General features: G+C 42.9%; 1 protein-coding gene across 1 annotated transcript in view; it reads left to right on the top strand.

Annotated features, from left to right (window-relative positions):
* The window catches only part of CD36 (CD36 molecule), a 47,164-nt gene extending 29,950 nt beyond the window's left edge, over positions 1-17,214 (top strand). Inside the window, exons 8-12 of the mRNA XM_044277163.1 lie at positions 4,831-5,018; positions 5,543-5,661; positions 7,552-7,625; positions 10,574-10,628; positions 17,053-17,214. Of these exons, the coding sequence (XP_044133098.1) occupies positions 4,831-5,018; positions 5,543-5,661; positions 7,552-7,625; positions 10,574-10,628; positions 17,053-17,214 (598 nt within the window). The remainder of the gene's footprint in view (positions 1-4,830; positions 5,019-5,542; positions 5,662-7,551; positions 7,626-10,573; positions 10,629-17,052) is intronic.
* The last annotated feature ends 2,235 nt before the right edge of the window (positions 17,215-19,449 follow it).

Genomic DNA, 19,449 nt, shown 5'->3' with positions numbered 1-19,449 from the left:
CAATTATCATGCCTGAGATTCACCGATATCATACAACAGTGGTCCCCAACCTATTTTGCACCAGGGACCGGTTTCATTCAAGACATTTTTCCCGCGGACTAGGGGGGACACATGTCGGGGCAGGTGATGTTAGTCACGCACATAACAAAATACAATATTGACAATAATAACACTTTATAAAGGCCAATAATACTGCTACACCATAATCCCGTTTATGCCCCCACTCAGTGACTTACAGGTGATGTCTCCTCTGGCTGGAGTCGTTCTCTTTCCTTTTTTTCCTTAGTCTTGCACAGATCACGTCTGTTGATCACAACTTCTTTCTGCAAAATTGAACACACCTATTTAGTATTAATGCCTCAGTTTATGCCCCTACTTGGTAATCATCCTCATTTACTCCCCAATAGATATAATGCCCCATCAGTAGTGCCCTATGTACATATAAAGCCCCCAGTAGTTCCCTATTTACATATAAAGCATCCAAGTAGTGCCCTCTTTACATAATATGCACCCAAGCAGTGACCTCTTTACATATAATGCCCCCCAGCAGTGGCCTCTATACATATAAAGCCCCCCAGTAGTGGTCTATTTAAATATAGCCTGGGCGCCAGTAGTGCCTCTTTACAAATAGTACCCCCAGTAGTGTCCATAAACCAAATAATAATAATAATAATAATAATAATAATAATAATTTTAAAAAAAGAGCTCCTACTGTCATTCTTCCACCCTGCTGTTGCTTTGGCTGCCTCCGTTATGGCACAGGGTCTCTGCTGGCATGAAGTTATCATGCCGCCTGTGACCAGACACAGTAGGTCGCAATGATGTCATCACGACCTCCTGCACTTTAGCACAGCCTCATAGGCCTCAGGCCTAGCGGCCTTCAGCCTATGAGGCTAAACGGCAGGGCACAGAAACCAATAGTTCCCACCCCCACCTCTCAACAACGACTATCCCCGCAGACCAGAACCAGCTGGCCCGTGGCCCGGTATTGGGTCGTGGCCCAGTGGTTGGGGACCGCTGTCATACAAGGCTTTCATAAATGTTACAATGTTACATATTAAATGGAATTTTCCTTTAGACTGGGGTCAAGCCTAAAATGTGTCTTTGCCTTCTTGTATAAATTTGCAAAACCTAAAGAACTAATTAAACTAGTAAACTAGAATGGGAGACTCTTTTCAAGTGGCTTCTGACTAACAGAGAAAGTGTTCCACACTTGGATCTTCTTCTATGACGTCTGTACGTCCTAATAAGTAATATCGACATATGTCCCTTAAAGAACCACTAAACACACAAAAAAAAAAACATAATATAATCTGCTTATTTTTCTTCTTGTTTTGTACGATATTACACAGACCATGAAAAATATAATAGAAAAGCAGAGTATTCTTTTCTTAGGCTGCAGCCATGTCTTCTCCCCCCTACGCCTCTGGTGCTAGAGCATTTAGCTGGGAAGTTTAGGAGGAGAGGGCTGGGGTTAGGCTGGATAATTTATATCTACAAAGTGAGTGTGGCCATAGAAGGACTTTCCTGGTTACCAAGAGGACCAAATAGACTTGGTAGCTACCATAGTACCAGTAGTACCGGCTGTAGTACATGCATACTGAAGTACCAGCCATAGCACATATAGCTGAATATCTCATCTGTCTAGTTAAATGGTGATAATTCCACCTTTCAATGCACAAATGGGCAGATTTGCATTTTAGCAGCTTTGGAAAGCTGATATCATATTTATGGATATACTGTGTGCATAATATATGTACTAAGTGTGACCTATAGTACATGTCTGCAGAGGTTGTTACCCAGCTTTCCCAGACTGCTCAATTTGCCTAGTTATGCAACAATAAATCCCTTTACATAGTAACATAGTTTATAAGGCTGAAAAAAGACATCCGTCTATCCAGTTCGGCCTGTTATCCTGCAAGTTGATCCAGAGGAAGGCAAAAAAAACAAAAACGTGAGGTAGAGGCCAATTTTTTGTTAATTTAGGGGGGAAAAATTCCTTCCTGACTCGAATAAGGCAATCAGAATAACTTTAATACATCCAGGCCCCTCTTGTTTTAGTAAACTCTCCATCACCACCTCCATAGTCTCACTGCTCTTACCGTAATGAATCCTCTTATATGTCTGTGAAGCTAGACAAGCTTGCCTTTCAGGGTTCTGGAAAAGCTGAGTGATAAGACTGTAGAGCTGCATTGGTGACAAATGATTATGTTGCCCTGGTGCCATATGATAGATTCACACAATATATCAGGGCAGCATAGTGTGTATTTTATATAACCAGTATGCCCCCATCACTGTCCCACAGAGATTGTTACCCAGCTTTCCCAGGCTGCAGAATGCCAGATCAGTCTATTTATGAATTGGTCAATCTCCAGTAGTGTAGAATACCTATCTGGATTTGCCTGGAAAAGCTGAGTAAGAACCTCAGTGACAATTGCTGTATACTGTAGCAAAGCTAGGTAGATTTGCATTTCAGAGTCCTGGGAAAGCTAAGTTATCACCATATGGAGCTGTAAAATAGACTGCAGAATACTAAATATATGAAATATAAACCCCCCTCCCTACTACTAAATAGTGCCATAGCTAGACAGATTTGGCTTTCAGGGTCCTAGTAACCACTTGCATTCTCAGTGTAATAATTCTGAAGCATCTTTTCTTAAAACTCTAGTACCATTCCTCTACTCCTTATAGGAGTTTATGCATAAATTGCCAGCAGTCTGCAATAAAGGGCCAACTAGGCCATATTAGTTGTGGGTGTGACACTCCACCATCTGAAACTTGCAGCAGTAATAGGGTAGTATCAGACTGTGCAGGGGCATACCCCCAGTGGTTACACTTAGGCCCCTTTCACACGGGCGAGAATTCCCCGCGGGTGCAATGCTTGAGGTGAACGCATTGCACCCGCACTGAATCGGGACCCATTCACTTCAATGGGGCTGTTCAGATGAGCAGTGATTTTCACGCATCATTTGTGCGTTGATTGAAAATCGCAGCATGTTCTATATTCTGCATTTTTCACTCAACGCAGGCCCTATAGAAATTAATGGGGATTCATGAAAATCGCATAGATGCAATGCGATTTTCGCGCATGGTTGCTAGGAGATGATGTTAGTAAATTGATAAAAGTCAATTTACTGTATTATTTTCCCTTATAACATGGTTATAAAGGAAAATAATAGCATTCTTAATACAGAATGCTAACTAAAATGTTGCTTGAGGGGTTAAAAAATAAAATAAAAAATTAACAAACCCCATCCACTTGTTCGCGCAGCCGGCATCGTCTTCATCTTTATCTTCAAGGACCTGTAAAAAGGACCTTTGATGACGTCACCACGCTCACCACATGTGGTGAGCGCGGTGACGTCAAAGGTCCTTTTGCAGGTCCTTGAAGATGAAGAAAGAAGACAATGCCGGCTGCGCGAACAAGTGGATGGGGTGAGTTAATTTAAATATTTTTTTTAACCCCTCAAGCAACATTTTAGTTAGCATTCTGTATTAATAATGCTATTATTTTTCTTTATAAGGGAAAATAATAAAAATAATAGAACACCTAACCCAAACCCGATCTTCAGAGAAGAAGTTCTCGTCTGGGTACCACATTAAATTTTTTCTCACGCGCGTGCAAAACGCATTGCACTCGCGCGGAAAAAACTGAACATTGGAACGCAATCGCAGTCAAAACTGACTGCAATTGCGTGCCTACTCACACAGTTTTCCAGCAATGCACACGCAACGCATCCGGAGCAAATCCGGGACTCCAGTGTGAAAGAGGCTTTAGTGATGAGCGGCAGGGGCTATATTAGAATTCGTGATATTTCACAACTATTTGGGTGAATATTCATCATATATTCGCGAATTCGAAAAATCGGCAATGTAATATTTGCGTAATGCGCGCGAAATACAGGCGTGGGTCACTTTTTCTACATATTCCAAGCTGCTAGTTTCATGAGACTGGAGAAAATGGTTGGCACGACAGAAGATTAAAAATGGCTTTATATGCAGTTAGAGTGCTCCAATATATTCGCAATTGCGCTAATCGGCACTAATGATGCGAATATTTTGCCGCAATACGTGAAACTTCACATTTTAGCAGGTCTGCATGTATGGACATCAGCTACACTATATCACTATCTCACCTACACTTACTATCTCCCACTAACTATCTGTATTATATATAAGCTAACTATCTAACTATCTAAAGTAATAAGTGGAAAGCACAGATCACAGCAATGACACTGCTGTCTCTCTCTCTCTCTCAGAACTTTAAAAACTGTAGAAAATGGCTGCTGGGGAGGTTCTTATATAGTAAGGGGTAGGCAACTTTCCTATTGGTTGCTAGGGATGTTGCTAAGCTGAGACAAAGACATTGCAGCCTTCTCATTGGCCCACAAGCAAGAAGCAGGGAGGTTAATGATGGAAAAAAAAAATCTAGAATATTCTAAATTACGAATATATATCACTATATTCTAAATATTCTCGAAGTGCCGATATTTGTAATTAATATTCGCGATTCCTATATTCGCGCCCAACACTAGTAACACTGCAGACTCTAAGCAATTCATTCAACTTCTGATAGGAACAATAGAGGAATGATACAACATAGTAGTATATAAAACGGTGATCCAGAATTGTAATTGCACGAGGAGTGCAAGCTACTAAAACAGTTATGTCATGAGAGGTGACAGGTCCTGTTTAAAGGGTTTCTCCAGGAATGATTTAACCTGTCCTAGAATGTGAATTGGACTGGTTGCCTCAATTCCTGAGAGCTCCTTTAAGTCATCAATATGGACACAAAAAATTTCTAAACATCATGTGTTGTGTCTTTGACAGATCTATATTCGGTGACTTTGAAAAAGAACATAAGTTGAGAGGAATTAAAGTAAATAGATTTGTAGTGCCAAAACGAGCTTTTGCCTCCCCAGTTGAAAATCCAGACAACCACTGTTACTGCAGAGATATAGATATTTCTAGAAACTGTACAGCTGCCGGTGTGCTGGATCTTCGACCCTGCCAAGGTGGTAAGTATGCTGATAAAATGTACTGTGAGCTGTTCAAATAACCTGCAATATAACCAGGAAATTCTCATTTGTCGTGTTGGACCTGCATGAACAACAGAATTCAGGCTACCATTTAGGGCAGTCTGTATTAAGGCCTGTTTACATGGGCTGAGAAGTGGATGCAGGGGCATTCATTCATGTAAATGTAATGTGGTCAAAATCTAATATCGCACCGTTTATGTGCTGCTAATCGAATCTTGTATGTCATCAAAAAATATCACTTGTCATCTGTTTATATAAATACTTTTAGGGGGAGACTATCAAAACTGGCCCATAGCAACCAATCAGATTCCACCTTTCATTTTCCAAAGGAGTGCGTAAAAATGAAAGGTGAAAACTGATTGTTTGTTTTGCGTAACTGTGCCAGTTTTCCTTTACATCAGATTTGATGTACCCCCCCCCCCACCCGTACCCCATAGACTGCACACAGGCCTTTGAGATCTCTATTATATTACTAATAACTTCTTCATTTCCTGATTTTGTAGGAAAGCCCATCTTCCTTTCATCACCTCATTTTCTGGATGCCAGTAAAGAGATTTTGGACACTCTTGAAGGTTTGAGTCCTAATCAACATGAGCACGAGACTTTTGTAGATGTGGAACCAGTAAGTTCAATTACTGAATATTGTATAGATCATTTTCACAACACATTCGCAGGCTGGACATTGTTCTATGGTGTATAATCTTATAGAATTATACACATACAAATCATAACATTAATATACTGTATATGTGAGTAATGAATACCCATGAATGCTTGAGCAAAGCTGTTGTCTCCCCACATTAGACCATTTAGGATGCATCCATATGGGACGTATTTTGATGCAGAAAATCTGCCGTGAATCCGCATCCAAATCACCAAATTTATTTTAATTTGGACTTTGTTGTGGACTTGCCCCAGCATAAATGGTCATGCCATGGATTTAAAATTCACTTTTTACATGACATCTGGATGATACTTCAATACGCCGAAGATTTTCTGCCCAGAATTCCATGGTGGAAAAATCACTCCATAAATGTCCCGTGTGGACATACTCTTGAAGGGGTTTTCCAGGATTTTAATATTGATGACCTATCCTCATCTGGTTGAAGAGAAGGCCGTGCTCTGTGCGAGCGCTGCCTTCCCTTCGTTGTTTACCTTCTCTCCGTTGCAGCGCAGAGATGAGCGGGTGTAACTACAAGCTGTCCCAATTACTTCTATGGGACGGCTTCGTGTAATTAGCTGCTCACTGCTGCAAAGTCGATGGAGAGAAGGTAAACAATGAAGGGAAGGCAGCGCTCGCACCAGGAGCGGACTGGGAACTTAAAGTGCCCCTGGAAAAATAGTAAAAGTGGCCCCGTTTTGAAGTCTGGTCCAAACTGATGGAAGGCAGGGCCATGAATACCACATTGTGGCACATTATACCACCCCAACAGAGCCAAATACCACAGTGCATCTCAAAATACTGCTCCAGTAGCACAAAATGTTACACCGGCTGTGAGGAGGGCCCAGGCGGCCCCCTGGGCATCGGCCCACCTGGAAATTTCCCTGTAAAGTCTATGGCCAATTCTCCATTGGCTCGCATGGAGCATGGCCTTCTCTTCAACCAGCTGATCGGCGGGGGTGCCAGGTGTCAGACCACTGCCGACCTGATATTGATGACTTTTTCCTGAGGATAGGTCACCCAATATTAAAATCTAGGAAAAAAAACTTTTCATTTGAAAGATTCTGCAGTGATCAGTGAACTACTGTTTTTTGTTTTGTTTTTTCAATGAGAAACTGTACCAAGGCTAGGTTCACATTGACATTTTGGCATAATTAGAGAATGCCACTGGTGCATGGCAGATCCAATTCAATATAATTGAGATGCCAGCATTTTGCTAGACAAAATTCTAGTATATCCTCCTTTTTCCCCCCCGGGAATCTGCTATGGAACCTCCTGTTTGAACCTGATGTGTGAACCTTGCCTTAAAGGGGTTATCCCACTTTGCGTTTTTAAACTTACCTGCTGCCACCGCGCGTTCACTTCCTGGATTCTGGCTGGGGGCGGGCTTCATCTTGATTGAAGTCTTCTCCCGGCCGTGCCGCGCACTGGACTGAACGCGCACACCGCCGCGCATGCGCAATGGTGACTTGTACGCAGCTCTGTACTATTCTGGCCGGGAAGAAGTCACAGTCGCGCATGCGCGGCAGCGTGCGCGTTCAGGACAGCGAGCGGACCGGCCGGGAGAAAAGAAGGAGTCTTCTGGGCAAGCGCGACCATCGGGATTTTGGAGAAGAGTGGTGGTCGTAACCAGGGGAGACCGAGTCACAACAATAAGGTAAGTGGGGGTGAATTTTATCCTAATCGGTGGGAATTTTTTAATAAAGTATATTTACAAAAATGATCACTGTCAAATCATTAACAGATTTAACAGTGATCATTATGATGGGATAACCCCTTTAAGTGAAAGCTATGCCTATTTATATGTAATTATTAATTGCTTAGCCGGAACACTGTTTTCCTTCCTTTCAGACTACAGGCTTTACTATGCATTTCGCTAAGAGATTGCAGGTGAACGTTTACTTTAACAAGACAAGTAAAATAGAGTAAGTATACAATATAATCTGCTTCTCATCTGTGCAATTTATGTTCTATTGACATGCAATACATAGTCAAAGAATTACTCAACTTTTGGCATTTTTTTCTTCTTCACAGATAGAGTTTTAGGCCTCTTTCACACGGGCGTCCCGGATTTGCTCCGGATGCGTCGCGTGTGCGATTGCGTTCCAATGTTCAGTTTTTTCCGCGCCAGTGCAATGCGTTTTGTACGCGCATGAGAAAAAACTGAATGTGGTACCCAGACCTGAACCTGGACTTCACTGAAGTTCAGGTTTGGGTTAGGTGTTCTCTTCATTTTATTATTTTCCCTTATAACATGTGGAATCATCTCACATACAGGGCTCATCTCAGGTTAATTTGCATATGTATCAAATCGTTTTTTTTTACACAATAAAAGCACGCAGAGTTATGGGGACTGGGTATTGCGGATGTGCTAGCGGCCATCTAGCAACTCATGTCCTCAGCTCTGTACACAAAATCCCGGTGACAGGTTCCCTTTAAAACGGGAGAAAATAGGAAGATAGCTAAACTTTTATCCTTTTTTTTTTCCTTTTGCAGTTAAATGTAATTAGTTGAACCAGAAAAAATGTATTCCACAAAATAATCCCTCGAAGGCGGGGGGGGGGGGGGGGGGGGGGGGCTACCAAATATGTGTTTTTGCCTACACTACATACTCAATATAATGCCCAGGAATAAGGCTCGGGCTACACGGTGACATTGGTCGTGCGCAGGGGCGTAGCTAAAGGCTCATGGGCCCTGGTGCAAGAGTTAGGCTTGAGCCCCCTTCCCTCAGTGCTTTGTGTGTCTTCTTATGCAGCACAAGGGTATTTGGGCCCCCTCAGGCTCCTGGGCCCGGTAGCGACTGCTACCTCTGCACCCCCTATAGCTACGCCCCTGGTCGTGCGACAGCTGAGTAGCAGTGATCCCATAGAAATGCATACAACACAGCTGGATTTCAGCTGACGCCTGACCAGTGTCGCCGTGTAGCCCTAACCTAAAGCTCACCATTTTTTCTTATATTCTGTGGTCTAGACACATTATTACATGGATCTATGATGCCTGTGGAAAAAGCCACGACACAGACATTTTTTAGGAGATAGTAGTAGTAGTAGTAGTTTATTACTTTTATTTTTTATTCCTGGGGCTGTAGGACGCTGGGACCTCTGTATGCAAATCACTAATTATAAGTGATCTAATGCCACACTGGGAGAACATGGATCACGTAATTGCTGGATTACCAGTGAATATACATTTAAAGGCTATGGAAACCTTTGTGCATGATAAATCAATAAACTAATATCTTACTGAAATGCAGCAGAAAATAAAAATGCACTTGTTAGTTTTTTTTGGAATACGCTTCACCTCTTATGCACTCAGCAATGCCAGTACCTGGTTTTCAAGCACTTGTTGGTTCAGGCCCTGTGGGCACTTCCTCAGAACTACTCACATGGCCTCTCCCCAGAATGTTTTCTTTTCACGTGCACAATCGCAGCTTTGCTCCCCCTCTGCTCAGCAATACAGCGTGCAGTACAGACACCGCTGACAAAGCGCAGGATTGGTGAAGGGTTGATTTCTCATCAATAAATCAGTGCTTCAAAAAGACAGCCAAAGTGGATTGATGAGCAGACCACTGGTTATATGGATTACTTACATATATATGTATAGGAAAAGAACCCTGCTAACCCCTTTATGAACTGTCATTACTATCCCTGTGTGCGCTCTGTCACTAGGTTTTTCCATTATCACCTCTCTACTGCAGCCCCTGCAGGAGCCCAAAGCGCTTCATATTGTAACTGAGACTTGCTCTACAGCGCACTACAGTGCACGCTCCCTTGTGGTGACGGAAGGAGTTACAGAAAGCCTGTCAGATTACGGATTTTCTGTAAAATCAGACAGAGCAGCCTGCTGTGTATACGAGGCACATGCAGGCTGTAAAACAAAAATGGGAAAAATTTACGCTACCAATTCTCCACATGATAAAATTAATGAGTGAAAAAGGTGTGCATAGCCTTTAAATATTTTCTTTCCATTTGATAAGATATTGAATATTTTATCATTGAAGATAGAACATAACATTCTAAGAAAGAGTTCACATCACCGTTTCATTTTCCGCTCTTCTGATCTGTCAGAAAAAAAAAAAAGAAAAAAAAATGGATCCTGTAAAAGAATGGACTGCATGTAATACTTTTTTTTTTCTGTCTAGAAAGCAAATCTCAGATGGAAATGGCTCAAATGGATGCCAAATGTGCATAACTGATGCATAGGATCCTTTTTCTTTTTTTTTTACATGATCCCGTATATTTTTTTTTCTGTTTTCCTGACTAATCAGAAGAACGGAAAATGAAGTGGTGATGTGAACTCTCTCTTAGAGTACTTTCACACTTGCATTGGATTCTGACAGGCAGTTCGGTCGCCGGAACTGCCTGCCGGATCCGGCAATCTGTATGCAATCGGATACCATTTGTAGACAGATCTAGATGTGGATCCGTCTCACAAATGCATTACAATACCAGATCCATCTCTCCGGTTGTCATCTGGAAAAACGGATCCGGTATTTATCTTTTTCACATTTTTCAAGGTCTGTGCATGCTTAGACCGCAAAACCGGATCCGTTTTTCCAGAACACTTGGGGCAGGATCCGGCATTAATGCATTTCAATGTAAAATAATGCCAGATCCGGCATGTGTTCCAGAATTTTGGATGGAGAAAATACTGCAGCATGCTGCAGTATTTTATTTTCCAAAAACTGTACAGTGACTGAACTGAAGACATCCTGATGCATCCTGAACGGATTGCTCTCCATTCAGAATGCATTAGGACGGAACTCAATACCGGAAACCTTTAACGCAAGTGTGAAGGTACCCATAGATGTACATTTAATGTGAGAGTAAATGTTTTACATTACTTACTACCTTTTTCACATTTTATATTTCAGGATTTTATCAAAACTTCAGTCAGAATTTATTTTTCCTGTCGTGTGGTTAAATGAGGTGAGCATTCGAGGAGGTTCACTTGGAAACAATTGCGTTGTTCAGTTATTTCTATGTCTCTACATATTATTTACCCCTGAAATAAACATAATTAAATAAACATTCTATTTAGCCATTTTTTGTTACAAATGTAGAAAACTGGAATGGTTGCAGCTCCCACAGGGGTTATACACTTTACCCATTCTTTTGAATGGTAAATCTGCCTATTTGTGTAGGAATATGGTGGTTGTTCATTTTCTTCACTGTCTGTATTCTAAGAAAGCTGAGAGACCAGACTTACGAGGGCAGTAATTATGGCCACATTCATTGTCTAAAATGCAACTGAAGAATTTTATTAGGGAGCATTTTGTAAAGGGATGTGCATGTCATTCAATGTTAATGCATATTGCTAGAATATGCCACAGTATTATGTATGTTACATGGGGATCTGACCATTGGGGTCTCCACTCCTCCACAGAGCAAAGGAATGGAGGACCCTTCTGTATTTTCCTGCACAACTCCTGGTCATCCACTTCTGTTCCAGCAAATGGGGCTGCGATTTAGTTCCGGCTATTGGGATTGTTGCTCTGTAGGGATAATAATTTAAGATCCTCCCTATATTCTAAGGAATGGTGGAGGTGCTAGCAGTCAGATCGCCTTTGACCAGTAAGTGATGGCTTATCTCAGTGACATGCCATCCCTTACTTTAGTGGAAATTCCTTTTTAATGCCAGGATGTGTGTGTTTACATGGTGTACACCCCCCATATCCAGAGAGCAGGGCGTGGCATACAGAATCTTATCTGGGTGTTACTATTCTACCTCATTTAGCGATCCAGTAGTACAATAAAATGGTCATTAACCGCCTCCGGACCGCCTAACGCAGATGTGCGGTCCGGAGGCGGCAGCCCTGCGCACGACGACGCATATACGCGTCATCTCGCGAGGGCCGGGATTTCCTGTGAACGCGCGCACACAGGCGCGCGCGCTCACAGGAACGGAAGGTAAGCGAGTGGATCTCCAGCCTGCCAGCGGCGATCGCTCGCTGGCAGGCTGGAGATCCGAATTTTTTAACCCCTAACAGGTATATTAGACGCTGTTTTGATAACAGCGTCTAATATACCTCCTACCTGGTCCTCTGGTGGTCCCTTTTGTTAGGATCGACCACCAGAGGACACAGGTAGGTCAGTAAAGTCGCACCAAACACTACACTACACTACACCCCCCCGTCACTTATTAACCCTTTATGAACCCCTGATCACCCATGATCACCCCATATAAACTCCCTGATCACCCCCCTGTCATTGATCACCCCCCTGTCAGGCTCCGTTCAGACGTCCGTATGATTTTTACGGATCCACGGATACATGGATCGGATCCGCAAAACACATGCGGACGTCTGAATGGAGCCTTACAGGGGGTGATCAATGACAGGCGGGTGATCACCCATATACACTCCCTGATCACCCCCCTGTCATTGATCACCCCCCTGTAAGGCTCCATTCAGACGTCTGCATGATTTTTACGGATCCATGGATACATGGATCGGATCCGCAAAACACATGCGGACGTCTGAATGGAGCCTTACAGGGGGGTGATCAATGACAGGCGGGTGATCACCCATATACACTCCCTGATCACACCCTGTCATTGATCACCCCCCTGTCATTGATCACCCCCCTGTAAGGCTCCATTCAGACGTCCGCATGATTTTTACAGATCCATGGATGCATGGATCGGATCCGCAAAACAAATGCGGACGTCTGAATGGAGCCTTACAGGGGGTGATCAATGACAGGCGGGTGATCACCCATATACACTCCCTGATCACCCCCCTGTCATTGATCACCCCCCTGTAAGGCTCCATTCAGACGTCCGCATGTGTTTTGTGGATCCGATCCATGTATCCATGGATCCGTAAAAATCATGCGGACGTCTGAATGGAGCCTTACAGGGGGGTGATCAATGACAGGCGGGTGATCACCCATATACACTCCCTGATCACCCCCTGTCATTGATCACCCCCCTGTCATTGATCACCCCCCTGTCATTGATCACCCCCCTGTAAGGCTCCATTCAGACGTCCGCATGATTTTTACGGCTCCATGGATACATGGATCGGATCCGCAAAACACATGCGGACGTCTGAATGGAGCCTTACAGGGGGTGATCAATGACAGGCGGGTGATCACCCATATACACTCCCTGATCACCCCCCTGTCATTGATAACCCCCCTGTAAGGCTCCATTCAGACGCCCGCATGTGTTTTGCGGATCCGATCCATGTATCCATGTATCCGTAAAAATCATGCGGACGTCTGAATGGAGCCTTACAGGGGGGGTGATCAGTGACAGGGGGGTGATCACCCTGATCACCCCCTGTCATTGATAACCCTCCTGTAAGGCTCCATTCAGACGTCCGCATGTGTTTTGCGGATCCGATCCATGGATCCGTAAAATTATACGGACGTCTGAATGGAGCCTTACCAGGGGGGTGATCAATGACAGGGGGGTGATCAGGGAGTCTATATGGGTGATCACCCCCCTGTCATTGATCACCCCCCCTGTAAGGCTCCATTCAGACATTTTTTTGGCACAAGTTAGCGGAAATGTTTTGTTTGTTTTGTTTTTGTTTTTTCTTACTAAGTCTCATATTCTACTAACTTGTGTCAAAAAATAAAATCTCACATGAACTCGCCATACCCCTCACGGAATCCAAATGCGTAAACATTTTTAGACATTTATATTCCAGACTTCTTCTCACGCTTTAGGGCCCCTAAAAAGCTAGGGCAGTATAAATACCCCACATGTGACCCCATTTCGGAAAGAAGACACCCCAAGGTATTCTGTGAGGGGCATATTGAGTCCATGAAAGATTGAAATTTTTGTCCTAAGTTAGCGGAAAGTGAGACTTTGTGAGAAAAAAACAAAAAAAATCAATATCCGCTAACTTATGCAAAAAAAATAAAAATTTCTAGGAACTCGCCAGGCCCCTCATTGAATACCTTGGGGTGTCTTCTTTCCAAAGTGGGGTCACATGTGGGGTATTTATACTGCCCTGGCTTTTTAGGGGCCCGAAAGTGTGAGAAGAAGTCTGGGATCCAAATGTCTAAAAATGCCCTCCTAAAAGGAATTTGGGCCCCTTTGCGCATCTAGGCTGCAAAAAAGTGTCACACATGTGGTATCGCCGTACTCAGGAGAAGTTGGGCAATGTGTTTTGGGGTGTCATTTTACATATACCCATGCTGGGTGAGAAAAATATCTTGGTCAAATGTCAACTTTGTATAAAAAAAATGGGAAAAGTTATCTTTTGCCAAGATATTTCTCTCACCCAGCATGGTTATATGTAAAATGACACCCCAAAACACATTCCCCAACTTCTCCTGAGTACGGCGATACCACATGTGTGACACTTTTTTGCAGCCAAGGTGGGCAAAGGGGCAGATATTCCAAAGAGCACCTTTCGGATTTCGCAGGCCATTTTTTACACATTTTGATTGCAAGGTACTTCTTACACATTTGGGCCCCTAAATTGCCAGGGCAGTATAACTACGCCACAAGTGACCCCATTTTGGAAAGAAGACACCCCAAGGTATTCCGTGAGGGGCACGGCGAGTTCCTCGAATTTTTTATTTTTTGTCACAAGTTAGCGGAAAATTATGATTTTTCTTTTTTTTTCTTTTTTCCTTACAAAGTCTCATATTCCACTAACTTGCGACAAAAAATAAAAAATTATAGGAACTCGCCGTGCCCCTCACGGAATACCTTGGGGTGTCTTCTTTCCAAAATGGGGTCACTTGTGGCGTAGTTATACTGCCCTGGCAATTTAGGGGCCCAAATGTGTAAGAAGTACCTTGCAATCAAAATATGTAAAAAATGGCCTGTGAAATCCGAAAGGTGCACTTTGGAATATATGCCCCTTTGCCCACCTTGGCTGCAAAAAAGTGTCACACATGTGGTATCGCCGTACTCAGGAGAAGTTGGGCAATGTGTTTTGGGGTGTCATTTTACATATACCCATGCTGGGTGAGAAAAATATCTTGGTCAAATGCCAACTTTGTATAAAAAAATTGGAAAAGTTGTCTTTTGCCAAGATATTTCTCTCACCCAGCATGGGTATATGTAAAATGACACCCCAAAACACATTCCCCAACTTCTCCTGAGTACGGCGATACCAGATGTGTGACACTTTTTTGCAGCCAAGGTGGGCAAAGGGGCACATATTCCAAAGTGCACCTTTCGGATTTCACCGGTCATTTTTTACACATTTCGATTGCAAAGTTCTTCTCACACATTTGGGCCCCTAAATTGCCAGGGCAGTATAACTACCCCACAAGTGACCCCATTTTGGAAAGAAGACACCCCAAGGTATTCCGTGAGGGGCATGGCGAGTTCCTAGAATTTTTTATTTTTTGTCGCAAGTTAGTGGAATATGAGACTTTGTAAGAAAAAAATAAAAATAAAAAATCATCATCATTTTCCGCTAACTTGTGACAAAAAATAAAAAGTTCTATGAACTCACTATGCCCATCAGCGAATACCTTAGGGTGTCTACTTTCCGAAATGGGGTCATTACTGGGGGTTTTCTACTGTCTGGGCATTGTAGAACCTCAGGAATCATGACAGGTGCTCAGAAAGTCAGAGCTGCTTCAAAAAGCGGAAATTCACATTTTTGTACCATAGTTTGTAAACGCTATAACTTTTACCCAAACCATTTTTTTTTTTGCCCAAATTTTTTTTTTTATCAAAGACATGTAGAACTATAAATTTAGCGAAAAATTTATATATGGATGTCGTTTTTTTTTGCAAAATTTTACAGCTGAAAGTGAAAAATGTCATTTTTTTGCAAAAAAATCGTTACATTTCGATTAATAACAAAAAAAGTAAAAATGTCAGCAGCAATAAAATACCACCAAATGAAAGCTCCATTAGTGAGAAGAAAAGGAGGTAAAATTCATTTGGGTGGTAAGTTGCATGACCGAGCGATAAACGGTGAAAGGAGTGTAGTGCCGAAGTGTAAAAAGTGCTCTGGTCATGAAGGGGGTTTCAGCTAGCGGGGCTGAAGTGGTTAAAGGGGTTTTCTGACCTAAGAGCCAACAACCCATCTAGTCCTAAAGTGTGTCCCCCTCCCCCTCCCCCCCCCCCCCCCCCCCCCCCCCCACACACACACACACTAACCTATCCAAGCCTCTTGGGAACTATGGACAGGCGAGTGTTTTTTTTTTTTTTAATGGGGCACACATTAGGAACATAGGAGTTGTTGGCTCCTAGACTGGACAACCCCTTTAAAGAGCCAGACACTTTTTAGTAACTGTTGAGTAACTGAGTAAAATGAGTATATGGCGCTTACTAATATAACCTTTGTTGATACTCTGCACCATTTTCTATATTTTATAAGGTATGACGCTTTTTTGCCAAGTCTGCTGATGGAGGGCAATGTGACCATGCAAATCACCCAGTCTCCCCTATTCAAATACCCTGCATCTGCCACCTGCAATTGCACTGTGCAGTGTGTTTGAATGGAGATGGCTGAGTGATAGGCCGCATGACATTCCATCAGTGGTCATCTTATAGACAGGACCTCTATGAGGACAACACAGAAGATTTGCGCAACAAGAAGACATGGCTTATGAAATATCGCAAGCTGCAGAGAATATCAGCAACGGCTGTATTAGTGCCATATAGCGATCTTACATGCACATTGGTCAACAGTAACCCAGAAAGTGGCCAACCCCTTTAAGTCACCCTCCCTCTAATGACAATGAGAAAAATCTTCTCATCCAGTGCCTGTACTGTATATACAGCAAATCTGACATATATGCTACTGTGAATAGTAAAAAAAACTATTTATTGAGACAGCTCCTGTGTCTAGTGTGAGAACTACAATAGTTCAAGATTTTATGTGCATGGAAAAAAAAAACTGATTTAATTAAAGGGGTTGTGCAGGGGTTTTATATTGATGATCTATCCTCAGTAGTGGTCAGACACCCGGCACCCCAACTGATCAGCTGTTTGAAGATGAGGCGGGCTCCATGCGAGCGATACTTCCTCTTCTTTACACTACGCATTGTCTCCCTTGCAGCAGCGGTATAGTGTAATTACAAGTACTCGCTCCATTCTATTGAATTGAGCAAGTACTTGTAACTACACTTGCTTCTGAGGCGATGGGCAGTGTAATGAAGAGGAACCAGAGCTCACATGGAGCGCCGCTTCCTCTTCAAACAACTCATTGGTGGGGTTGCCGGATGTTGCACCCCTGCCGATCATATATTGATGACCTATCCTGATCATAGGTTATCAATATAAAACCCCTGCACAACCCCTTTAATGTTACTTTATGCCAAAAAAATCCTGAAAGTCTAACTTACTGGCTTCCAATTGTCATGGTCACTTTTGTCAGAGCTGTCTGAGTTTTGGTATAAAATATATCTGTGCCTTATTTTCTAGACTGCCATGATTGGTGAAGATTCAGCAAATATATTTAAATCCAGCGTAACTACCCCATTGACTGCATTAGGGATCGTACAGATCTTGCTTCTTTGCCTTGGGTGTGTTATATTCCTTGCCTGCTCCATAACACTTATTGTCAGAAGCTGTGGAGGAAAGTGAGTACAATTTTTTTTTTTTATGTTGCTACCTGTTTGATTAATGATAATGACTATGAAGACTAATTGAACCAGGAGATGTAGACAACTGCTGTTGTGGAGTCAGGAAGGACATCATTGGCCACAATCACTCAAGGGGGTTTGATTTTGCTTTCATATAGCCAGAATAGCTAGAACTACAGGGCCCTTTACATGGACCAGGAATCCGCCATATAATCCTAAATGATCGTTGATAGAAAATGCTCATTAGAAACTATCTGGCGTTGTAACGGTGTCACTGATTACCCGATGAACAAACTAAACACTTGTTCGTTGGGTAAGTGGATCGTTTGTGCAGGCACCTAAATCATCGAATGCCAGCAGTAGATTGTGCTGTGTAAACAGCCTCTGCTGCTGGCAGACAACGACTCTGTATTGGGATAAACGATAAGCATCAACGATCGCACCTCGCCATACTGTGGAGGAGATCGCTGCATGTAGACCTCTTTCCTGACAATCGCCTGCAAAATTGACCAGTGTAAATGGACCTTAAGACAAGATGACCTTGATAGATATTTGTCTGCTTCTACTCAGTAACTATGTAGAAACCCAACATTTCTTGCTTTGTTCATCTTGTACTATTTTTACAAACTATACATGCTTAAGGTGGCTATACACATTAGGTAGAAGTTGGTTGAACATCAGTTGAGCAATCAATCATCTGAAGACTGATCTATTCTGGCCTTTACAGTTGATAAGGCTGCCGATACATGTTTAATGAAACCAGGATTATTGCTCTCATTAAAAGTAACAAAAGTCTTGCCTGTATGATACCTTTTAATAACAAATATAGAAGCAGTGATGTAACATAGCAAGCTTTTGAGACAACTCAGAGACAACTCTGGTCTCTTCCTCAGGCTTAATACCACAGTCTGAAGAAATAGCAATATTTATATATAAGAACAGAGACATGGTGTAATGATTGGACATTGGAAAACAAAACAAAAGCATATAAAAAAAAAGCTTGAGAATGAGTCCTTTAATATCTTAAGGTCCTTTTTCACTGCTCAATAGAGCAAATGATTGTCGGGAAGGAAGCGTTCCTCCCCAACAATCGCTTGTCATTTGAGGAGAAAGCTGCATTTACATGCTGGAAATCTCCTCCACAGTTCGGGGAGTTGCTATTACTAAGCCATCGCTTTTCCCCATACTGAATCATTGTTTGCCGGCAGCAAAGGGCTGTTTAGACAGCATGATCTTCTGCTGGCAAATAATGATTTAGACAACCACATGAATGATCCTGTTACCCGATGAAAGATCAGCACCTTTACACAGGCTTGATAGCACTAACCTGCCTGATGTGTGGGCAATGTAAATGTCACTGCCTGCCCCGTGAGAGATCTGAGAAGATCAGATAGACTTGCAGCACGTGAGTTTGTCTGACAGGTCTTTCTGTGTTTCCTTTCTGTTTATTTTTGTGGGCTGGATCCCACCTCTCCACAGGTTCTGCGCGTTAGCTGTTTAAGAGGCTCTATTTAAGTCCAGCTCTTACTGCTGACTTTGCAGTTGATATTTTCCTTCTGGAGCTCTACTTCCCGCTTGTCTCAAGCTAAGTCCTCCTGTTTTCTCCTTTGTGTGTGTGTGTGTTGTTGCTAGGTCTCAGGGAGATGTTGGTCCCTTCACGGTGGAAGGTACCGGCTGACTCATTCCCCTCTCGCTAAGTTAGGGTTTGATACAGTGTCAGCAGAGCTTAGGTTCTGACGTATGAGTTTGTTCACCATCAGGACTTGCTCATACTGTCAACAGTCAGGGAGAGGCTCAGGGATTGTTAGGAGGCTACCATTCCCTCCTCCCTAGCTTTGGAGCCTAGTCTGTTTACCTGTTATTGTTTGTTTACTTGGTGTTCCTCTTATCCCCACTTGCCGTGACAGTAAAGAGACCTTTACAGATAAGTGGTGTGAATGTTTTATTGTCTCTAAATTAATGTTGGCTCAGAGACCTGGTGCCCTGAATATCTTTGGTCTAGATTCTTTAGATCTTGTAGTGTGCCATAAATTCTTGGGACAAGTTTAGTCCAGTTTCCAGTGTATCAAACAGTGTAATATATTTGTATTGTGTGGCGATGAAACCTCATTGTCACGGGGTAGCGTCACTGGTATAAAGATAGAGCGAAGGTGCACCCCCTGAGCTTTCACTCGGTTCCCTGTCCCTGCCTACTTGCACCACCCGCCCTAGGTAACGAGGCGCAACTGGGCGACAG

The sequence above is a fragment of the Bufo gargarizans genome, chromosome 2 (genome assembly GCF_014858855.1).
Source record: "Bufo gargarizans isolate SCDJY-AF-19 chromosome 2, ASM1485885v1, whole genome shotgun sequence".
NCBI classification, from domain to species: domain Eukaryota; kingdom Metazoa; phylum Chordata; class Amphibia; order Anura; family Bufonidae; genus Bufo; species Bufo gargarizans.
The sequence above is the reverse complement of the archived record's forward strand: the minus strand, read 5'-3'. Positions and strand labels throughout refer to the sequence as shown.